Consider the following 21,208-nt stretch of genomic DNA (forward strand, 5'->3'; position numbering starts at 1 on the left):
TCTAGTTTACTGTTCTCTAGTGGTGACCTATCTCCATGGCAAATACATGACTATCTCCCTTTACAACAAACTGATCTATAACAAAATAGCATCTCATTGGAAGTGTACGAAAAATAACACTAATCCATCCACCCAAACACCCACCTGCATCATGGTCACCTTCCTGTGTTAAAACCCTTCGAGTGTCTATGAACTCTCTTCTCAGAAATCATAATGTCATGGGCAGAAGAAAAAGAAACAATTAGCTGCACTTTACAACTGTGCGTTTCTGCTTGCGGAGAAAATAGGCAAACTAGAAAGTAAAAGGAAGGGTCCGCCTTTGGGGGTCAATGTTAACGTTTGTTACAAGTGTTAGGGAGCAAAGGCAGGAATCCCACACTCCCTTGGAAAGTCGCAAACTCTGTGTTGCTATTAAGCCTACCTCACTGACGTCAACATTCAGGACAAGGGGTAGGTGCTGGAGCATGGCCAACCAGAAGAATGTGGGGGGGGGGGGGGGTTCTACCCCGAGCGGAATTCACAAATATGCCCCTTCACTTTCTCCAGAGTCACTCTGGTTAGATCATCCACCGTGACCCCTTAAAGGTAACATTCATTTCTAACAGAAGGGGGTTTCCATAGGAAGTCTTTCTGTGACAAGTGCAGAGACTTAAAAGGGCAAGGAAGATTCTAAGAGTCCCCTGTCTTGCAATTTAGTTCAAACCATTTACTGAGTACTTACTCCGTGTCAGGTACTGTGTTAGGGGCTGGAGACAGAGATGAGTTTCCAACTGAGTGGGAGAGACCCCAACACACACGTACAAATGACAGTCGCGTGAGCTGAGCTATACTCGAAATACAAAGGGGGCGTAGAGGAGAAATCCCCATCCCAGATGGAGAGCCGAGGCACATCAATGGAAGTTTCTTAAAGAAGTGATGTTGGAGCGGAGTCTTGGAGAAGAGAGACAGGTACTTCCCCCCAGGGAAGGCCAGACAGCATGATGTATGTTTGGGACGTTGCAAAAAGGCTAAAGCATATGAGATTTGCAAGCTTTGAAACAACAATCTGATTTGGTTTGGCCTAAGCACGGCATGTGCTGAGGATCCCACCAGCAGTTTGGGAGTGCTGGGAAGCAGCGAGATGCGGGGAGAGAGGAGAGACCACGCTGAAGACAGGGCAAAGGTCAGGCCAACCTCTCACAGGCTGGGATTTTGTCCTAGGGCTAAGATAACGCTTGAGGCGCTAGGATTGCCTCGGTGTTCAAAAACGTCATTCAAAAAAAATTTTAAACATCAAAAAAAGACATTTAAAACATTTAAAAGGACATTTTCTTAATCATTCTATCTTCTTAAAATTGTAACTATTTTCAAACCTATTTCCTTTAATTTTTTTTCACAGTTTCTTTACATGTGCCATCTTAGTATGCAAAACCTTTTGCACTTCAGCACGTTGGGCTGGTAAATCATTTCCCATGTAGGCATCATATATGTTATTATTTTTTTGATGTTTATTTATTTATTTTTGAGAGAGAGAGTCTACGGCCATACCACCCTGAACGCGCCCGATCTCGTCTGATCTCGGAAGCTAAGCAGGGTCGAGCCTGGTTAGTACTTGGATGGGAGAGAGAGAGACAGAGACAGAGACAGAGAGAAGAGGGGAGGGGCAGAGAGAGAGAGGGAGACACAGAATCTAAAGCAGACTCCGGGCTCCACACTGTTAGCACAGAGCCCAATGAGGGGCTTGAACTCACAAACCCTGAGATCGTGACCTGAGCCGAAGTCGGATGCTTAACCGACTGAGCCACCCAGGAGCCCCTCATATATGTTCTTTTGAATGGCTGTAGAGGTTTCATTGGGTTCTCACCATGACCAACTTAACCATTTCCTTTCTGCATGTCAGGTAGGTAGTCTCCAGATTTTCTCATGACCAACGACACTTTCATAAAGAGTTTCTACGTATCTATTTATCTTACGCTTTCCTTGAATTCTCATTCTAAATTCTAAAGTGTAAGGATCCTAGGCTACCAGGAATGAACACCGTTCTGGCCTTTTTTTCTCCAGGGGGCAGACGGCTTGGTACTTACAGTTTTGCTCCAAGTCAGGCCGGTGGTATGGTGTTCCTTGATGTATGCTTGCAGAGCGCTCCAAATGTTCAAATAGGACTTCACCCAATCCACATGGCGTAAATCGCTTTGTTATAAAAGAGGGTGGAAGAGAGGAGAGTTAGGATCTAAGGTAAAATTTAAAAAAGACTAACAGGAACGTGGTAATCCAGTAACTAAGGCTCAGGAGGACCCTGGACCAGTTGTCTTTCTGGGTCAGTCACCGTGAACCAATTTCCGGAAAGGACCCTGAAAGGCTGGTGGCCCAGGTCTCACCTGAGGGAGCCGAGTGCCCTCCCTGAGCTCCAGGTGAGGGGCCAAGGGGACCCCGGGGAGCAGATCCAGCAATTTGGGCTGTGCGCCCTCACATGACCTCTAACTAGAAGGTGACCACGGAAAGAGACCATCTCTTTCCGTACCTGCTTCTGGTGCAGAATGAGAACAATGTGTTTCGGAGGGGAGAAGGGTATTGGAAGAAAAAAAAAGTCCCTTGGCTTTCTAATAATTTGGTTGATTTATTTGGCCAAGGGAGTAGTAAGGAGGATGCTGATGCAAAGGAGACGATTTCCCACAAACAGGTAACACCCAGTCCCTAACACAAAGTGGGGTTTGTAGCATTGGGCACAACCGCTCAACCAGACCCCCGTTTCCAAGACAGAGCGAGCAAACTGTATGAGGGGAGCACGGCCCTGTGGCTGCTCTGTGTTGTTTTGTTTTGATAGAACAGCTTTGTTGACATACAACTCACATCCCATACAATTCATCCATTGATTTAAAAACATTTTTTTAATGTGTATTTATTTTTGAGAGAGAGACAGAGCACAAGCAGAGGGAGGGGCAGAGAGAGAGAGAGGGAGACACAGAATCGGAAGCAGGCTCCAGGCTCCGAGCTGTCAGCACAGAGCCGGACGTGGGGCTCGAACTCACAAAACGTGAGATCATGACCTGAGCCGAAATCGGACAGTTCACCGGCTGAGCCACCCAGTTGCCCCTCAATTCACCCATTTAAAGTGTATAATCCAATGGTTTAGGTCAGCAGCCATGCAATCATCACCACGGTCAACTTTACATCACCTCAGAAAGAAATCCCATACCCATCAGCCATTACTGCACATTTCCCCCAAACTTCCCCAGCCCTGGACAATTCCTAAGCTACTGTCTGCCTCTACGGATTTGCCCATTCTGGCATGTCACAGGAATGGAATCGTACAATATGTGGGGTTTTCTGTGTGTCTGACTTCTTTCACTTAGCCTGTTTTCAAGCTTCATCCATGTTGCTCTTCTGTCAATGATCCGTTGCTTTAACGGCTGAACAACATACCATCGTATGTGCAAACACATTTTATTTATCTGTTCAGTAGTCGATGAACATTTGGGTTGTTTCCACTTTGGGGCTATTATAAATAATGTTGCTACAAACATTTGTGCACAAGCTTCTGTGTGAACATGTTTTATTTCTTTTAGAGATACACCTTGGAGTAGAATTGGCGAGCGTGTCTGGTTTTTGCGGTAAAAAATATCCGGACGTATTTCTTTTTTTTTTCTTAAGTTTGTTTATTTATTTTGAGAGAGGAAGAGAGTGTCCGCGGGAGAGGGGCAGGGAGAAAGTAAGAATCCCAAGTAGGCTCTGTGCAGTCAGTGCAAGACCCCCACGTGTGGCTCAGTCTCCCGAACCGTGAGATCGTGACCTGAGTGGAAATCAAGAGTTAGATGCTTAACCGGCTGAGCCACTCAGGCACCCCTCGGTACATATTTATTTAAATGTCTATTTATTTTGGGGGGGGGAGGGGCAGAAAGAGAGGGGACAGAGGATCTGAAGGAGACTCCATGCTGTCAGCACAGAGGCCAACGCAGGGCTCGAACTCATGGACTGTGAGACCGTGACCTGAAGTCAGACGCTTAACGCACTGAGCCACCCGGGCTTCCCAGTACGTATCTCCTACACTGAGTGGTGGATATAGGAGTATCTTTTGTGTTGTGATTATATTTTCCGTATATTTTATAAATATTCTTTCGTGTCTCCTCAATGCTTCTGACAACTGAAAATAACCTGAAACAGACGCAGTATTGGTCAATGACCTGGTCCTCACGTTTCCTTCCCACTGAACAGTCTGGGCCGGCCGGTGAGGTGCGGGAGCCCCTCGATTTGCTGACCGATAAGCACTTCCACTTCTGCCGCCTGAGGGCTCAGAGGGGGAGCCGCTCTCCAGCCCAGCGCCCAGGGGGTGGATGTCTCTTGCTCTTGTTTTTGCCTCATTCCTTCCGTGAATGACTAGACATCAGCCCCATCACATACAGCCAGCTGTTGACAGGGCCGGCCACGACATTATCGGAGGGGAAGGACTCTCATAACCCTTCTCGCAGCAGAGACAAAGCGGCTGGTCTCCATTCAGCCCATTTTCAATTCCAAACCCAGTGTTAAGTGTCTCCAGGACCTATTATTTGTGCTGTAGAATGCGAGGTCTATTTTAAGCTGGATCTGCAGGCAAAGCTCCTTGGTTGGGACTCATCTGTACTGCCCTTCTTAGAGATGTCTCTCCGTCCGCCCCAGTTGTATTTCGTCTCCACGCCCTCGCTGGTTTCCCTCTCAGGGGCCTGGTTCACTGTCTCAGCTCACTCCTGTTCCTCACTCACACTTCATTTCCCGATTCCTCCTTTCTTCTCTCTGCTTGCCCACCAGCCCTGTTTGGGGCAGTGTGAAAGAGCTGTGCCCTTATAGGACGGGTCCACCGCGAACCATCACAGAGCCCTCTGGCCGCCGTGGGGACACGTATGGAATGGCACGTATTCAAGTGGGGAGTTTATCATCACGAGAGAACTGCGGCAGACTTTCCAAAGCACATCCATTATCTGGATAACTGGCCTCACTTTCCACTTTGCTTTAGCTGCAAAGATGGGCTCTTCCCTTAACATTTACCGTAAGCTAGCCTTTGAAAGGAATCAGGAACGCACTACACTAAGTTTGGGGACAGATGTTTAACAAACGAACACCTGAAAATTTGGTCGGTAAAAGAAGGGACGTACCTGTGTTTGTAGTCCTTTAAGACTCTGTTAGTGTAAAAGGTGGCAGCCTCATTCATCTCCTTGACATAAGGACCGGGTTTGGGGGACTGGGCGAACAGGACCGTCACCCCAGCATAGAAGAAAAAAAAACAGGATAAGAAAGAAAATGTCTTAAGGATGAAGAAAAGCCATGGAAAGTTGGAGACAAACATTTTGTTCTGTAAGGATAAGTGAGACATTTCCACATCTCCGAGCACAAAGCATCGAACTGCAAACAGGGTAAGAGAGAGCTGGTGCGTTCACCCCGAGAGGAATCTCCTGGGGTGTAACGGACAGGAAGGAGCCCGAAGGTAGCCCAAAGTTCTCCTAAACACTCCAAAAAATGACAGGTGCAGGGGCCAGACTCACCACAGCTATCCACCCAAGGGCAGGGATGCTTTCGCTGACGGCGGAGAGATGATTAAACATTTTACTCCCCCGGTTTCTCTCTCTGAAAGTTTGGATTTCCTGGATCTTTTCTGAGATTGGTTTCAGAAGCGCAGCGACATCATTCTGCAAGCAAGCATTAAACATTGTTACTAAAGAGCAAGACTCCTAGCAAGCATTGAACATTGTTACTAAAGAGCAGGGCAGAAGTTCAGGTCTCCAGGCTGGCCTCAGCAGGAGTACTTGCCATTGGTCAGGGGCTTTCAGACCAGAACGGAGGGCTGTTGTTACCGTAATACTATGTTTTCATTCTCTGAAGTGTGAAAATTGTACATATTTTTAACATTATGAATGCCGTCTCCTGAGACATGGAAGAAACCCAGCATATGATACAGTGCCTGTTTTAGAGAGTGCAGCATGAACAAGGAAATTGAGTGTGGTCAGTTTAATTTCGAAATGGAACCTATAGGCCACACACGCTGGAATAACACAGATCTAAAATCAGGGTGGGTGATGGGGGCGCTTGGGTGGCTCAGTCGGTGGAGCATCTGACTCTTGGTTTCGGCTCAGGTCATGATCCCAGGGTTGTGGGATCGAGCCCCATGTTGGGCTCTGCACTGAGCTGAAATAAAAAAAAAAAAAAAGATGAAAATAAAATCTGGGGTGGGGGGAGACATTAGTAAAAAGGTATCTTCTTGCTCCTGTGGGAATAGATGCGAGGGAGGGTCTTGCTTTTACCAGTTACCATAATTCACGTGAAAAAGTGGAGATCTTCCACGGTGGCTCTTTTTTTAAAAAATGTGATGGCTTACAATATTTACGGTTATCTTAGTCTGGTTTGGCTTTCTACCTTGTGCCTCGTGAACCTGGCCAACAACTACTGGTTACTCTCACTTGTGATTAATTCAACAACTGACTTCTCTAGTCATACAGAAAACGACTTTCAAAATTACGTGAGCCGGTTATGAAGTATCACAGACACAGGGGCCTGTACTCCCTCCCCTTCCACCCCTGGAGCAGTCTCTTCTCTTTGGTTTTGAAGTAGATACAAGATTACCTGGTTTTTTGTGTTTTGTTTTTTTTTTTTTTTTTTTTATGTGTTCCAAAGAACTAGAAACAGCTTGTACTCTGGCAATATTTTACTAAATGGTGTTTGCAGAAATGTTAAATGGAAAGGCCCCTAAAGCTCTTTCATTTCTTTTACTGAGACTTCAGAGCAAAGGTTCTCAACCTTGGCCACACATTGAAATGATCCGGGAGCTTTGAAAAACAGAGGGCTGGGTCCCACCCTGAAAGAAAGACTGTGATTTCACTGGTCTGGAGGTGGTCTGGGGTAGGGATGTGGGGGGAGGGGGTTGGAAATGCTCCCCAGGTGCAGATTTTAATCACTGCTACAGTGATGGCTTAGCACCCCAAAGGGCAGTTGTTCCTGCCAGGGACGGCAGACCGTTGGGGAAGAAGCCACAGTCAGCCACAGCAGCTTCCAGACCTCACTTCTCCTTCTTGACCCTTTTATATACCCTTCCCTACAAGAAATGTATGTTAAGAGCTGACACTGGTTCGAATCTCAGCTCTGCCACTTACTACCGATGTGGCCTTGAGCAAATGACTTAATCTGAGCTTTGGTCTCCTCATCTGTAATTCAGAGATAATACCTACAGCCTGTAGACTACAGGACACACAGCATTTCAAGCTTTCTTTCGTTTCATTTCATTTCATTTCATTTCATTTCATTTCATTTCATTTCATTTCATTTCAAGATTTACTCTTATGTAATTAGCTCGGCGAGGAAGTAAAAGGGATGTCCTCTAGCATATGTAATACTCATTTGCTTCAAGTAAGTGTCTGTGCATTTAAGATAAGAGAGGCTCCAAATAAATATCCACCTAGGTTAATAGGATTTTAGGATTACAGGAATCCAAACTGGGTCATCTAGTTCAGGTTCTGATAGACCCGTCTGAGTAGGTCATGATCAGTGTTTTAAAAAGTAACTGAAACAGAAAAAAAAGTATCAGAGGGCATTCACAGGAGGTGGGAGCGTCCCAAACATTTGTTTCAGTTACCCAGTGGCTGTGCGTGTACATGCGTGTGTACAATGTATTTCTCATCATGAATCTCAGTCTAAAATTTTAAGAAGTGTGGATGGAATCCAGTTCTCCCACTTCACATAATTAGGAGACAAGATCAGCTAGCCAGTGTTAGTAGAGCTGGGGCTAGAACCCAGGTCTTCCGGGAGGCCCTGAAACAACTTTCTGCATCCGGTGCTCAGAAAAATACAGTTAGCTCTCCACGCACCAGTTTCCTCCCTGCCAGCAAGAGTAGGGGAAGGTATTGTGAAGAGATTAAGGGCTCAGATCTGGAAAGAGACCACCTGGGTTCAAGTCCTTGCTCCCCAGTGTACTAAACCCTAGGCCATTCCTCAGATTACCAAATGTGTCTATGATTCCATGACCTCATCTGCAAAATAGTGTTGATAATGGTACCCACTTGACAGGACTGTTAGGAGGAGTGAATGAGAGGAAGCTGTCTGTACTCGGTATAGAGTCAGGTGCACTGGGGTTCTCCGCAAACAGGGCGTGATCTAAAGGTCTCTCCCAGGGAAGCCTCCAAGCGCCCACATTCACTGCCCAGTTCCCTCTTATCACTTGTATGCCAGCACAAGAAGAGAGATTTCCTAGTTGGGATATGCAAATGGACAGAGGCACACTTTTTGTTTTGTTTTTGACACCTTGATTTAGGACTTCCAGGCTCCAGAACTGTGAGAAAGTAAATGTCTGTTGTTTAAGCCCCCCAGTCTGTGGTACTTCCTTTTGGCACCTGTAGAAAAATAACCTAAGGGTATAATGGCTTTATAGGAGAAGCAAACACCTCCAAACCTCCAACAACAACTCCCAAATCAACCTCTGAATAAAACAGTCACCCCCCACCAAATACTCCTTGCCTCAAAACTCCATGCCTCTTCCATGTTTGTTTGTTAACGGCAGCCAAAAGTCAGGTTTAAATGCTCTCCCTGGAATTTTGCTATTTGTTTATTTAAAAAAAAACTTTTTTACATTAAGTAAATACTACCCACGATGTGGGGCTTGAACTCACAACCTCAGAATCAAGAGTCGCATCTTCTATGGACAGAGCCAGTCAGGCACCCCTGGAATTTCACTCTTTAGAAGGGAAACATTGCCCTCTTCAAGGGATTCTTTTTAGTCCAAATCCTACATCAGATCCAAGGTGTGTTATAGGTATTTCTAGAAGGCAGCTGATTTTTGCTTATGGCAAAACTACTAAAAAGCATCCTAATTTCCTCCAACAATTTGCTAAGCTATAATATTCTTGATGCAGTGACATTTCTGAAAAAGACCAGAATATCTGAATTGTTGGTGATATCTGGCCTATTGCCCCAAGGGGAAAAATAACCAGAAACACTGTATTTACAATGTTAGATAGATTTATTAAGGCCATCTTCATTTATCTCTAACTTCCCAAGAACAAACTCTAAAGTCTGAGGAGACAGAAGGATATTATACATTGGTTATCTGATGAAAGCATCATAAAGATTGAGAAGAGTTTCCTTTTGCCTTGGTTTGGCAATTGCACAAAGAACTGTCCTCATTAAGAAAGACAGAGAGAGAGAGAGAGAGAGAGAGAGAAAGGAAGGAAGGAAGGAAGGAAAGAAGGAAAAAGGAAGAAAGAGAGAGAGAGAAAGAAAAAGAAAGAAGGAAGGAAAGGAAGGAAGAAAGAAAGAGAAGGAAAAAAAAGAAAGAAAGAAAGAAAGAAAGAAAAGAAAAGAAAAGAAAAGAAAAGAAAAGAAAAGAAAAGAAAAGAAAGAAAGGAAGGAAGAAAGACCGGCTCAGAGAACTAAGTAAAACAGCTATTTGCATAACCTTAATAAACACTATAGCTTTTATTCGGTGCCAGATTTCTCCTGTACTGCAAGCTAGGCTAACACTCTCCAGCTCATCCTGAACGTTCACAGCTGGAATCAAAAACAGAGAACATTAGGGTTATGGTGTGATTTCCATCAAGGCTGACTGTGTAGGGATGTCAGATGAAAGGCAAATGGGAGAGAGGCTTTCAGTTACAAGTATTTCCACCTGTTAAGTACTGAGCAGGTACTAGGCGTACTCAATAAATACAGGCTGAAAGGCACATGTCAATGAACACTACAAAAGGGCTTCCACTCGTAGAAGGGGATACATTTAGGAGGTGTCCTGGGTTGTTTCAATGGATGCATTGGTGATGGCTCCTCAGACCGCATCTAGCTTTAGGCTGACTTGGGATTGGCCAGTTGTACCCAGGTCTCATTCAGATGACTTTCTGCCTTCCTTCCTTCCTGCCTTCCTTCCTTCCTTCCCTCCCTCCCTCCTTTTCTTTCTTTCTTTTTCTTTCTTTCTTTCTTTCTTTCTTTCTTTCTTTCTTTCTTTCTTTCTTTCTTTCTTTCTTTCTTTTCTTTCCTTTTCTTTCTTTCTTTCTTTCTTTCTTTCTTTCTTTCTCTCTCTCTCTCTCTCTCTTCCTTCCTTCCTTCCTTCCTTCCTTCCTCCTTCCTTCCTTCCGTCCTTCCTTCCTCCCTCCCTCCCCCCTTCCTTCCTTCCTTTCAAAATTTTTTTTAAATCTTTATTTATTTTTGAGAGACAGACAGAGTGTGAGCAGGGGAGGAGCAGAGAGAGCGGGAGACACAGAATCTGAAGCAGGCTCCAGGCTCTGGGCTGTCAGCACAGAGCCTGACAAGGGGCTTGAATTCATGGACCATGAGATCATGACCTGAGCCAAAGTCAGACGCTCAACAGACTGAGCCACCCAGGTGCCCCAGATGACTTTCTTTAAACTCAGGTTTCTATTACTCTGAGAGACCTTTCCTTGGAATAAAACCATTTTGCAAGGTTCAAATGAAGGGTTAACTGGAAAATCTTCTCTTCTCCTTCCCCCAGTTTCTGTGGGCTTTAACAGAAGGAGAAAATGACCAAAATGGAGGGGAGAGAGAGAGACATCAGCTGACTGTTAGTTTCAGGAAATGTTCTACAGGACTGTCTCAGCTTGATGGGACTGTGCTTTGGAGAGTATTTCAGGACTCAGTGTCTTCATGACCCTAGTTTCTGCCTTAAAGTTGAAGAATTGAGACCCAGTATCATCAACTTCATCTCAGCTTAGCTCCAGAAATAATTGTTTTGCAGAAAGTAAAATTAAAGAGCTTTATCAGCAAGCTCTGTAGAAACTTTACCCAAAAAGGAAAACCAAATTTCCACTCACGCTATTTTGTGAGAAATGGAACAGACTCCCTGGACTTTGACCTCAGAGATGTGTCACTGAGTGGAAGGAAATAAGCCTATTCCTGGAATCCAGGGTTTTCGTGGGGTTCTCTTCACCAGGTAGAGAACGGATCAATCTATCGCTACTCCTTTTTAAATAATTTGTTTTTTCTGGTTATAAAATTAACACACACTCTCTGTGAAACGCTGGGGAAAAAAACAGATGGGAAGACGTCGGTGAACAATAAACATGCTTAATTCCGCCACGTGAAAAAAAAGCCCTACTTAAATGTTTTATTTTTTTTTTCTGGCACACAGACTTAGTAGAGCTCTCTTGAAAAATAACAATAATTACTTTAAAAATAATGGCCATTAAGACCGTAAAGAATGGTCCTAAGAGTGGGATTCCAGCAGTTTCAATGAAAATAAGCAAGGACACAAATAAAATGCCATCAATATATTCTTGGCAAGTACTGTGAGAATTCTGTAATTGTAGAAAGGATGTTCTAAATGTAAATACTACAAAAGCATTACTATCACAATGCAGACAAGCTCAACAGCATTAAAGAAAGTATTTGATTTTAAATATCTGAATCCTACTTACATTTAAAATTCTAAGAAAACTTACATCAAACAGGAATGCTTAGCCAAGCATGCCACCAAATATCAATCATTATTACCTTGGCTAATGTGTTTTTGTGTAAAGTTTTACCAATTGATTCCACTTAGGTGCATGTGTGAACATGTGCGTGAATTATAGCACAAAAGACATATGGAAACATACACATCAAAGAGTTAACATAAAAATTTTTCTTATTCAATCTTGTAGGTTTATTCATATATTTTAAATTTTGTTTAAAAAATTAAAAAAAAATTTTTTTTTTTGAGACAGAGAGAGACAGAGCATGAACAGGGGAGGGGCAGAGAGAGAGGGAGACACAGAATCTGAAACAGGCTCCAGGCTCTGAGCAGTCAGCACAGCACAGAGCCCGACGTGGGGCTCGAACTCATGGACCGTGAGATCATGACCTGAGCCGAAGTAGGATGCTTAACCGACTGAGCCACCCAGGTGCCCCTTCGTATATTTTGAATTTTCTAATCTGTACACCCATTTATTCTGTTATTAGGGGAAAAGTTTTAAAACATACTAACTAGTTTTGTACCTTCAGTGGTAGAAAAGAATTTAATGGGTGCTATTAAACTTACATATATCAAAAAAGATTAAGCCTCTTCCTTACCATGAGGTAAGTCATTTCAGGAAACCATCTTCAGAAATTATCAGAATGAGTTATTCAGTTGAAGAATAGGTATAGCATTTTCTCAGGCAAAGGTTACCCAAATCGGGTTTCTAAAAATATGTTATTTGGGCACGTTTTAATAAAGGAAGCAATTGTTTTCACCATTTTAAGTTAGGAGCAAATATTTTTTACCAGAAACATTAATTTGAGTTCACTCACTTTGGTGCAGTTGTAGACACTTCCCCAGGCTAGTTTCCCTTAATGTTCCTGTTACATAAAAATTTTCCACTGTCCAGGAACATTTTGGAGGTTTGAGAATACGCCTCATGGAAATACTTTCAGAAACACTGGTACAGTTAAGACAACTTGGAAATTGAAAACAATTGCAAAACTGTCACAGAAGTCAATCTAAATAAACGAAACTTACTGAGCACTGCAAACATACATGATATTGTAGTAGTTGTCATTATCTTGCATTGTGACGATTTTCATAGAAGATATTTTTTATGTTCATAAGGATTTACATTCCATATCCTATTTCAGCGTTTGCTAAACTCTCCTAAAAAACACACTTAAGCATCCTCGGCTTTTGCTTATATTCCTTAAAAATCATTTAAAAAAATTTTTACTTGTTTTTTTTTTTTTTGTTTTTGACAGGGGGCAAGGAGGGGCAGAGGGAGAAGGAGAGAAAGACTCCCAAGCAGCCTGCATGCGCCCAGTGTGGAGCCAGACGCAGGGCTCGATCTCATGAACCGTGAGACCACAACTTGAGCTGAAATCGAGAGTCAGACGCTTAACCGACTGAGCCACCCAGGCACCCCTAAAAATAATTTTTAAAGAGTAAAACCATGGAGACTTGGGCTCCTTGGGGAATGGATTGTTTCGGAGAGTTGCACTGTCCTGATACCCAAGAGAGAAGCTCCTAACATACAAAAACTCCTGCTTAATTTTTTAAAGTTTATTTATTTATTCAGGGAGAGAGAGAGAGAGAGAGAGAGAGAGAGAGAGAGACTGAGCGAGAGAGCTCCTACTTAAATTTTTAATGCAAATCTTTCAACAACCCATTATACTCATCAGCACTTTTTCTTTCAGTAATTTTTAAAAAACAAACCATTTCAGACATGCATAAAAGCATAGAGACTAATAGGTAGGCATGTATATGAAACGCCACTGAATACTGACTGGGGCCCAGGATCATCACCATGCTGCTCCTTTACTGACATTTGCTGAAGGATGGTTGGACATGCGAGGGTCTGGAGCCTGGGACAGAGAACCTCAGGGAAGGCACCGAAGCTCGACGTCAGCCTGTTCCATTTTTCTCATAAAGGTAGAACCGTGTGCTTGCAGTTACAAATCGGGCAGTTTTAAAATTGAAGCATAGTTGACATATACCATTATATTAGTTTCAGATGTATAATTAATGGTTTGATACCAGTCTGGCTCATATCCACCACCACATGCAGTTACAAAATATGTTTTCTCCTGGTGCCAACTTTTAAGGTTTACTCTCTTAGCCACATTCGAATATGCAGTACAGTATTATTAACTCTAGTCACCATGCTGTATGTTACACCCCCACAGCTTCTTACTTTTATACCTGGAAGTGTGTACCTTTTAATCCCCTTCACCCACTTTGCCCACCTCATTCTCCACCCCTGACCCCTGGCAACGACCAATCTGTCCTCTCTATCTATGAGCTTGGTGGTTTTTGTTTTCAGTTCTATCAGTTTGGTTTTTTTTTTTTTGATTCCACCTATAAGTGAGATCATATGGTATTTGTCATTCTCTGATTTATTTCACTTAGCATATGCCCTCAAGGTCCATGCATGTTGTCGCTAATTACAAGATTTCATTCTTGTATATGGCTGAATAATATTCCATTGTATATGCATCCCAGTTCGTCCATCCATCCTGATTGATACTCAGGCTGTTTCCAAGTCTTGACTATTGTAAATAATGCACACGGGGTGCAGATACCTCCTCAAGTTAGTGTTTTTGTTTCCTTTGGAGAAATATCCAGTAATGGGATTACTGGATCATATGATAATTCTAGTTTTAATTTTTTTCCCACACACGCATTTAAAAAAATGTTTATTATTTTGAGAGAGAGAGAGCGAGTGAGCCTGACCGGGGGAGGGGCAGAGAGAGAGAGAGAGAGAGAGAGAGAGAGAGAGAGAGAGGGAGACACAGAATTGGAAGCAGGCTCCAGGCTCTGAGCAGGGGCTCGCACTCGTGGACTGATAAATCATGACCTGAGCCAAAGTCGGATGCTTAACCGATGAAACCACCCAGGGGCCCCTATTTTTAATTTTTTGGGGAACCTGTTCAGTGGCTGCACCAATTTACATTCCCACAAATTGGGCATTTTTAACGTAAAATCTTTTCTGCAAAAGCATTCAGCAAACCACAGGCTAAAGAGCCTTCTCCAAATAAATGTTTTAATTGTTCAGATAATACTACAAATAATAATTTGCACTGTTGCTACCGACACATTGTAAGTTATATGTTTTAACATTCAAAGCCTTATTTAGGATTTCATGGCCCCTGACACTGAGCAGTAGACACTCTGTCAGTCCCCACTTATATTTTTGTCTTTGCCACTGTTCACAGGGGTGAGCCTTATCTCTCATCATTTCTAGTTTTTGTTGTGTACTACCAAAACCTACAATTGATTCGTCAGAACAAGAACACAGTTCTGCTGACATGATATGTGGACCACAATTTTCTCTAAGCTCTCAATGTTTGACATGTCTCAGAAGAGTAGGTACAAGATATAAAAAGTCAAGTTCAACGAAAATCAAAATGTTTACACAATGACCCACAACAATTTGTGTCCTTATAACACCTCATATCCTGAATCTTGCTGCAACAATAGGAGTCAGAAGATGGAAACAACAACAAAAACCCTGTAACATTAACTGTTCCCTCAGGTTGAGATTTATTGTTTTCATTATAGTTGTTCTGATAGGTAGAGTCTTTCACTGGTAGTACAAAAAGAGAATAGTCCAGACAGAGAAAACACATCTTTTGTATTCATGCATGGGTGTGCAGGCTAACAAATTAAGTTGAATATCAACAACTTAACCTGGTTACCCACAGAGAGCACAAGAGAGGAGACTGGGTGGCCGAGAAGAATCTTATCTTGCACTTTGTTATGTTTTCAGCTTATTTTATGGGTCCAGCTGAGAAGATATCAACTCTGACCCCATCTGGGGAGGTATCACCTGGCATCTAAGAGTGATGAATTTTGTAACGATCTATAATTTTACTTTATGGGATACTGAACATTAGAGAGGAACAGCAGGTCTCATTTTGTGCTCTACTCAAACGCACAGGGACTTCACTAACAATCTCTACGGGTATAAATTGGACAACACTGCCAAAACTGTCCAGATTCACCAGCTTTACAAAATCTACAACAATATACTATGATCAGAAATTAGTTCTCTGCAAATGCAAAAACCAAAAACCAAAAACCAAAAAACACACAACTGAACTGCCATTAATCTTTTTTTTCCTATTAACATTTGTTGAGCACTAACTGTATGCCAAGCACCATACAGTCACTTGTGTCTACTTTCTAATGATAAATCTCAGTTTATTTTTTTTTAATTTTTTTTGATAAATCTCAGTTTATTTTTTTTTATTTTTTTTTGATAAATCTCAGTTTATTTTTTTTTATTTTTTTTGATAAATCTCAGTTTATTTTTTTTAATTTTTTTTGGTAAATCTCAGTTTATTTTTTTTAATTTTTTTGATAAATCTCAGTTTATTTTTTTTGATAAATCTGTTTATTTTTAATTTTTTTTGATAAATCTCAGTTTATTTTTTTTAAATTTTTTTATAAATCTGTTTATTTTTTTTTAATTTTTTTATAAATCTCAGTTCATTTTTTTTAATTTATTATTTTTTTTGATAAATCTCAGTTTATTTTTTTTAATTTTTTTTGGTAAATCTCAGTTTATTTTTTTTAATTTTTTTGATAAATCTCAGTTTATTTTTTTTGATAAATCTGTTTATTTTTTTTATTTTTTTTGGTAAATCTCAGTTTATTTTTTTTAATTTTTTTGGTAAATCTCAGTTTATTTTTTTTAATTTTTTTGATAAATCTCAGTTTATTTTTTTTTAATTTTTTTTGGTAAATCTCAGTTTATTTTTTTTAATTTTTTTGATAAATCTCAGTTTATTTTTTTTTATTTTTTTTGGTAAATCTCAGTTTATTTTTTTTAATTTTTTTGATAAATCTCAGTTTATTTTTTTTGATAAATCTGTTTATTTTTAATTTTTTTTGATAAATCTCAGTTTACTTTTTTAAATTTTTTTATAAATCTGTTTATTTTTTTTTAATTTTTTAATAAATCTCAGTTCATTTTTTTTTAATTTTTTTTTTTTTTTTTTGATAAATCTCAGTTTAAACTATCAAAGCACCATTTGAAAAATCCCAGCCTAGTCAACTGGATTTACCAGGTTATTATCTTCCCCCTCAATAAGCGGCCCATGGTAGAGGCACAGCTAGATCTCCCTGAGATTCATTTATGCAGAATATTGCTGAGATGACCCAAATCTATAGTTTCCCTTCCAAACTCAGGAGATAAGAAAAACTTCAACAACTATCCTGTGAGTCTTAAGTCACATGGCAGGTGAACCATTACTGTCTCAAGCTACTAACGCTTAGCTCCAATAATCCTTAATTAGAAACTTGCTTTTTCTTTTAAGGTTAGCACAATCTCCATGAGATTCCACTGTCCGATTTTATCAAGCACAATGCTTCCCACTGGGCATCCAGTTTGGTGAACAGCTCAGCACAAATAGTGCTTCCTGGTCAACGGAGTTTGGTATCCCCCTTTTGGTGAGTCATGATTCACCTCAGAATACTGCTAGAGAAGTACGAAAGAAACTTATTTAACTTTGTTTAACCTGATGTTTCTACAGTTTTTTGTTTTTGCCCACAGAACCTTTTCTCTCCCCCACCCCTGGTTTTCTAGGGAACCGATACTCTGTGGGACAGAGCGTGGGAAATGCTGTTCCAGGGAGTCCGTGGGGCGGCTGCAGGAACTCCCAGAAGTCTGCAGGGCTGCTCATTGGGTATCCATCATTCCCCTCCTCTCCACTTGGTCTTGCTCATTACCACTGAGATACTTCCAAGGGCATTTAATGGAGGTAAAGAAGTCTCTAGTCCCCCTCCAACACCCACACCCACACCCACACCCACACTGGGAGGGCTGTTGGCACAGCCTGCCCCCCTCTGCACTGAGATTCTGTCTTCTACTGCCATCCCCTCTGCCAGTCCTTCTCTGACTCGCCTGGTGCCCACTTCTAATCACCCCCACCATTTGCAGCTCCAGTCTTTCCTCTCCCTTCTCCTTAGCGTCTTTGTTTTCTTTTTTTTTCTCTTGCAGATCGAACCCTGGGTGGAAAGGCAGACTCCCTAGAAAACACAGCATTCTTTTCCTTCTGCAGAGCAAACTGATGGCTAATGACCTTTGCCTTTGGTCCTTCCAGGTCTTGAGCTGTCTCTTCTCCCTGGGCTGCCCCATGGCCATGGGATGCTTCTTGGTATCCAAGAGGGATTTCTGGCTGCTTCCAGCTGCAGAGAAGTTTCCTGATTTAAGGTTTCCTTATGTTGTAGATCTCATGGGCTCAGCCTTCTCTGTGCTTATAGATTTCTGTGCCTGGTGTTTCACACTGACTTCTAAGGGGAAGTGCGGCTAACAGGGTGTCTGAAGCTAGCACAAAATGTGATATACATCCAGAACAACTTTCTATGAGGTATGTGCAGGAAGACCATCTTTGATCTTTGACTTAGTTATTAGACATAAGGCCTACTGCTCTTGACTATGTAGTAAAATGGAGATGATTGTATTCATTATGTCTCTAAAGAGAGTCATCTTGTTACCTGTTTGTTTCTTCATTTATCCAACAAATATATGCCAAGGGCCATCTACGTGCCAGGGCTGGTCAGAGGTGCTGGGGTAGGGCACCCCAATACAGACAGTTTGCAGCAGCAAACGATACGGGGACTCTTACGTCCCTGCCCTCTTTTGTTCAAGTGAGGTGGGGAAGGAATTGGCTCATACGGGTTTGGAGGTGGGCAAGTCCCAAGATCTGCAGGGTGAGCTGGCAAGCCAGAGACCCAGAGCTGACGGCAGAGCTCCAGTCTGAAAGCCGGCAGGCTTGAGACACAGGAAGAAATGGTGTTAAGTTTGAGTCCAAAAGCAGAAAAAAAGCTGATGTCCCAGTTTGAAGGCAGTCAGACAGGAGGAATTCTCCCTTACCCAGGGGAGGGTCAGGTTTTTTGTTCTATTTGAGCCTTCAGCTCATCAGATGGGGCCCACCCACATTAGGGTGCTTTATTTATTCAACCTACTGATTTAAGTGTTAATCTCATCCAAAAACATCCTCACAGAAACAGCTAGAATAACGTTTGACCAAATATCTGGGCACCCCAATGGCCTAGTGAGGCTGACGTATAAAGTCAACCATGACAAGAGACAGTATACTCTGCGGGGAGCAGATTTCTGATTAAGGGTGATTGGAGCTGGGTATCAGTACGAACAAAGAATTATAAATAACTAAAGTATATAGTATGTTAGGTGTTAAAAGCCACTGGGAAAAAAGGTGGAGTCGAGTGAGGGGGATCAGAAATACATGTGGGGATGGGGTGCAATCTAAAATAGGATGACCAGAAGAGGTGTCATGAGGGAGGTGACATTTGAATAAATACTTGGAGGAGGGTATTAGCCGTGGGGCTGTCTGCGGGAAGCAGAAAGAGCTCTTCAAGAGGAAAAAAACATCACAGGGGTCTTGAGGCTGGAATGTGTCTCCAGGGTTCAAGGATCAGCCAGCAAGACCAGTGGAGCTGGAACGAGTTGGAGGAAGAGGTGGAAGAGGAAATGGTGGGGAGCAGGGGACGAATCACACGGGCTGTTGACAGGACTCTGGCTCTTATCCTGAATGAAACAGAAATCGCTACAGAGTTTTGAGCACAGGAATGACATGATGTGATTTTCTTTTATAAGAATCATTCTGGCCGCTGCGCTGAGAATAGACTGGGGGAAGGGGGAGGGTAGAAGCAGGGAGATCGTATTTGAGACTTTGCGAGAATTTGGATGAGAGACAGAAGCAGCTGGGGCCAGCGTGACCGTAGCGGAGGCTGTGAGGAGATTCTGGACTGGACGTGGGCTATCTGAGCGCAGGAGGAGTTAAGAATAACTCCTTGGTTTTTGATCTGAGCAATTAGGATGGAGTTGTGGTCACCTGAGAAGCAGAAGTTGAAGAAGGAACAGATTTTAGGAGGAAGACCAGGAGTTCAGAGTTGACACACTCTTTAGGCTACCCTTAACCTTGCCTTCCCAAGGGCCACACTTCACTAAGATTGTCTGCAAAGCGGCTCCCGATGTCCTTAACTCCCCTCCTTGCTTCTAACTAAGCTTGATTCCTTTCTGGTTTCCATGCTCGGGAGCAGGTTCTCCCTTCTCAATTCAGTGCAACACAGTGTATCATGTGTTGTTCCTCATACACAAGGATGGTGCCTTTGGCCCACAATCAGCAGGAGGTGAGCTCGGTGCCGTTTCTCTCCTGGTGATGGTTTGTGCTGAGTCATCCACTCTGGCCAGCGGCAAATGTCTGCGAGACAAGTCGCCTGGATAATGGGTACACCCCGGGGTTGGCGGTAAAATTTTTTTGTTAATTTCCCAGGTCAATTACTCATTCTATCCTGAAGTTAGCTGGCCTACAGAGAGCTCAAACCTTTGGACTTAACTTCATCTGTGCCATATTTTAACTAATCAGAGTAATGGATGGAGACATACTGTTTAATATGGTTGATCTGGGGTAGACCCAATCATGTCATATGCGTGTCTGTGGGTGATCTAGCTTTCTTGCTTGCTTTCTTTCTTTCTTTCTTTCTCTCTCTCTTTCTTTCTTTTTTTTTTTTTTAAAGGTTTTACTTTCAGGTAATCTCTACACCCAACATGGGGCTCAAACTCACAATCCCGAGATCAAGAGTGGCACACTCTACCTACTGAGCCGGCCAGGCGCCCCCTTGCTTGCATTTTTTATGCTAAATACAGTGCTTGTCACGTAACAGGTAAATGAAGAAATAAATACATTAATGTTGAAGTAATAAATAAAAATGAACCTTCGAAGAAGTGAGACGTGATCTGGATAGTAGAAATAAACTTATTTACTTACTATGGCAATAGTTTATCCTCTTTGATACATGTGTTGTTTTATTCATAAGTGAACACAACGATCAGGTATTTTCTTCTATGTTTTCTTCCTCTGTTTTCCTTCATAAGCTTTTCCTTGTATGGTATCCACCTTGATCTCATCAAGCTTTCTGGTTCCTATTATCTGTTAAAATATTTATAGAGCACCTACGATATGCCAGGTTTAATTCTAGGTATTTGGAATATATTAGTGAGAAAAAGAGAGACTTCCTCTACTGGGTTTGTAAGTGGTGAACGGACGGCAAATAATATACATGATAAATACATCTTACGTTGAAAAAAAGTAGAGCAATAAAAAGGGATGTAGGTTCTGGGGAGTTTTATTAATGTAAAAAGGCTTAGGTAAGAAGGTCTGGCTGACTGAAATATTTGACTATTTGGTGAATTCTGTTTCTTCTAGCCAATCCTGTCACATGCTAGCAGCTGATCAGAGTGGAATATGGAATTTCAATGAGGAGAAAATAGGAATTGGAAAGGAATAAAAGTTGCCTCCCTCACTCCCACCCCAGAACTGGCTAACCTGGATTCAGCCACTCATAAAGCTAGAGTTCATTTTCAATTCCAGATAGTCTTGACCTTGGCATACAATACAGGATAATATGCTTGCTGCTGATTAGCATTACAGAATAAAATGTGCCAGGTATACTTTCTAGTACCTGCTTGACCACCTCTGTGTTACCAATCTTGATTTTTTTCTTGTAGGTACATTTTGTCAGCTCTGGGTCCTTCTGACTTCCAGTGCATAGCGTTACTTTATTAAATTAAATACACTCAGAGATTTTTTTTTTTGGTGACCCCAAGATACAAAATTAAAATGTGAATACATGTACCCTACCACTGGGCAACATCATAAAAAGTTGGTAAATTTACAGGCAGGGAAAATATACAACTGTTTCCCATGGTTGGTTTTAGGAAATTTCTCTGAATTGCTAAGATGTACCTTTCCAACATCACACACTCGCATTGCTAAGTACAAAATACAATGCCTG

General features: G+C 42.1%; 1 protein-coding gene across 3 annotated transcripts in view; it reads right to left on the bottom strand.

Moving 5' to 3' along the window:
- LOC109249594 (cyclase associated actin cytoskeleton regulatory protein 2) overlaps positions 1–21,208 on the bottom strand; it is a 238,220-nt gene that overhangs the window by 38,876 nt on the left and 178,136 nt on the right. For all 3 annotated transcript variants that reach the window (XM_053904873.1, XM_053904872.1, XM_019420049.2), the window contains 3 exons: positions 5,493–5,636; positions 5,106–5,191; positions 2,064–2,169 (listed from right to left, as the gene is read on the bottom strand). In XM_053904873.1, the coding sequence (XP_053760848.1) occupies positions 2,064–2,169; positions 5,106–5,191; positions 5,493–5,636 (336 nt within the window). The remainder of the gene's footprint in view (positions 1–2,063; positions 2,170–5,105; positions 5,192–5,492; positions 5,637–21,208) is intronic.

This window comes from Panthera pardus, unplaced genomic scaffold (genome assembly GCF_024362965.1).
Source record: "Panthera pardus isolate Hobbes unplaced genomic scaffold, ASM2436296v1 HiC_scaffold_17, whole genome shotgun sequence".
In the NCBI taxonomy this organism is placed as follows: domain Eukaryota; kingdom Metazoa; phylum Chordata; class Mammalia; order Carnivora; family Felidae; genus Panthera; species Panthera pardus.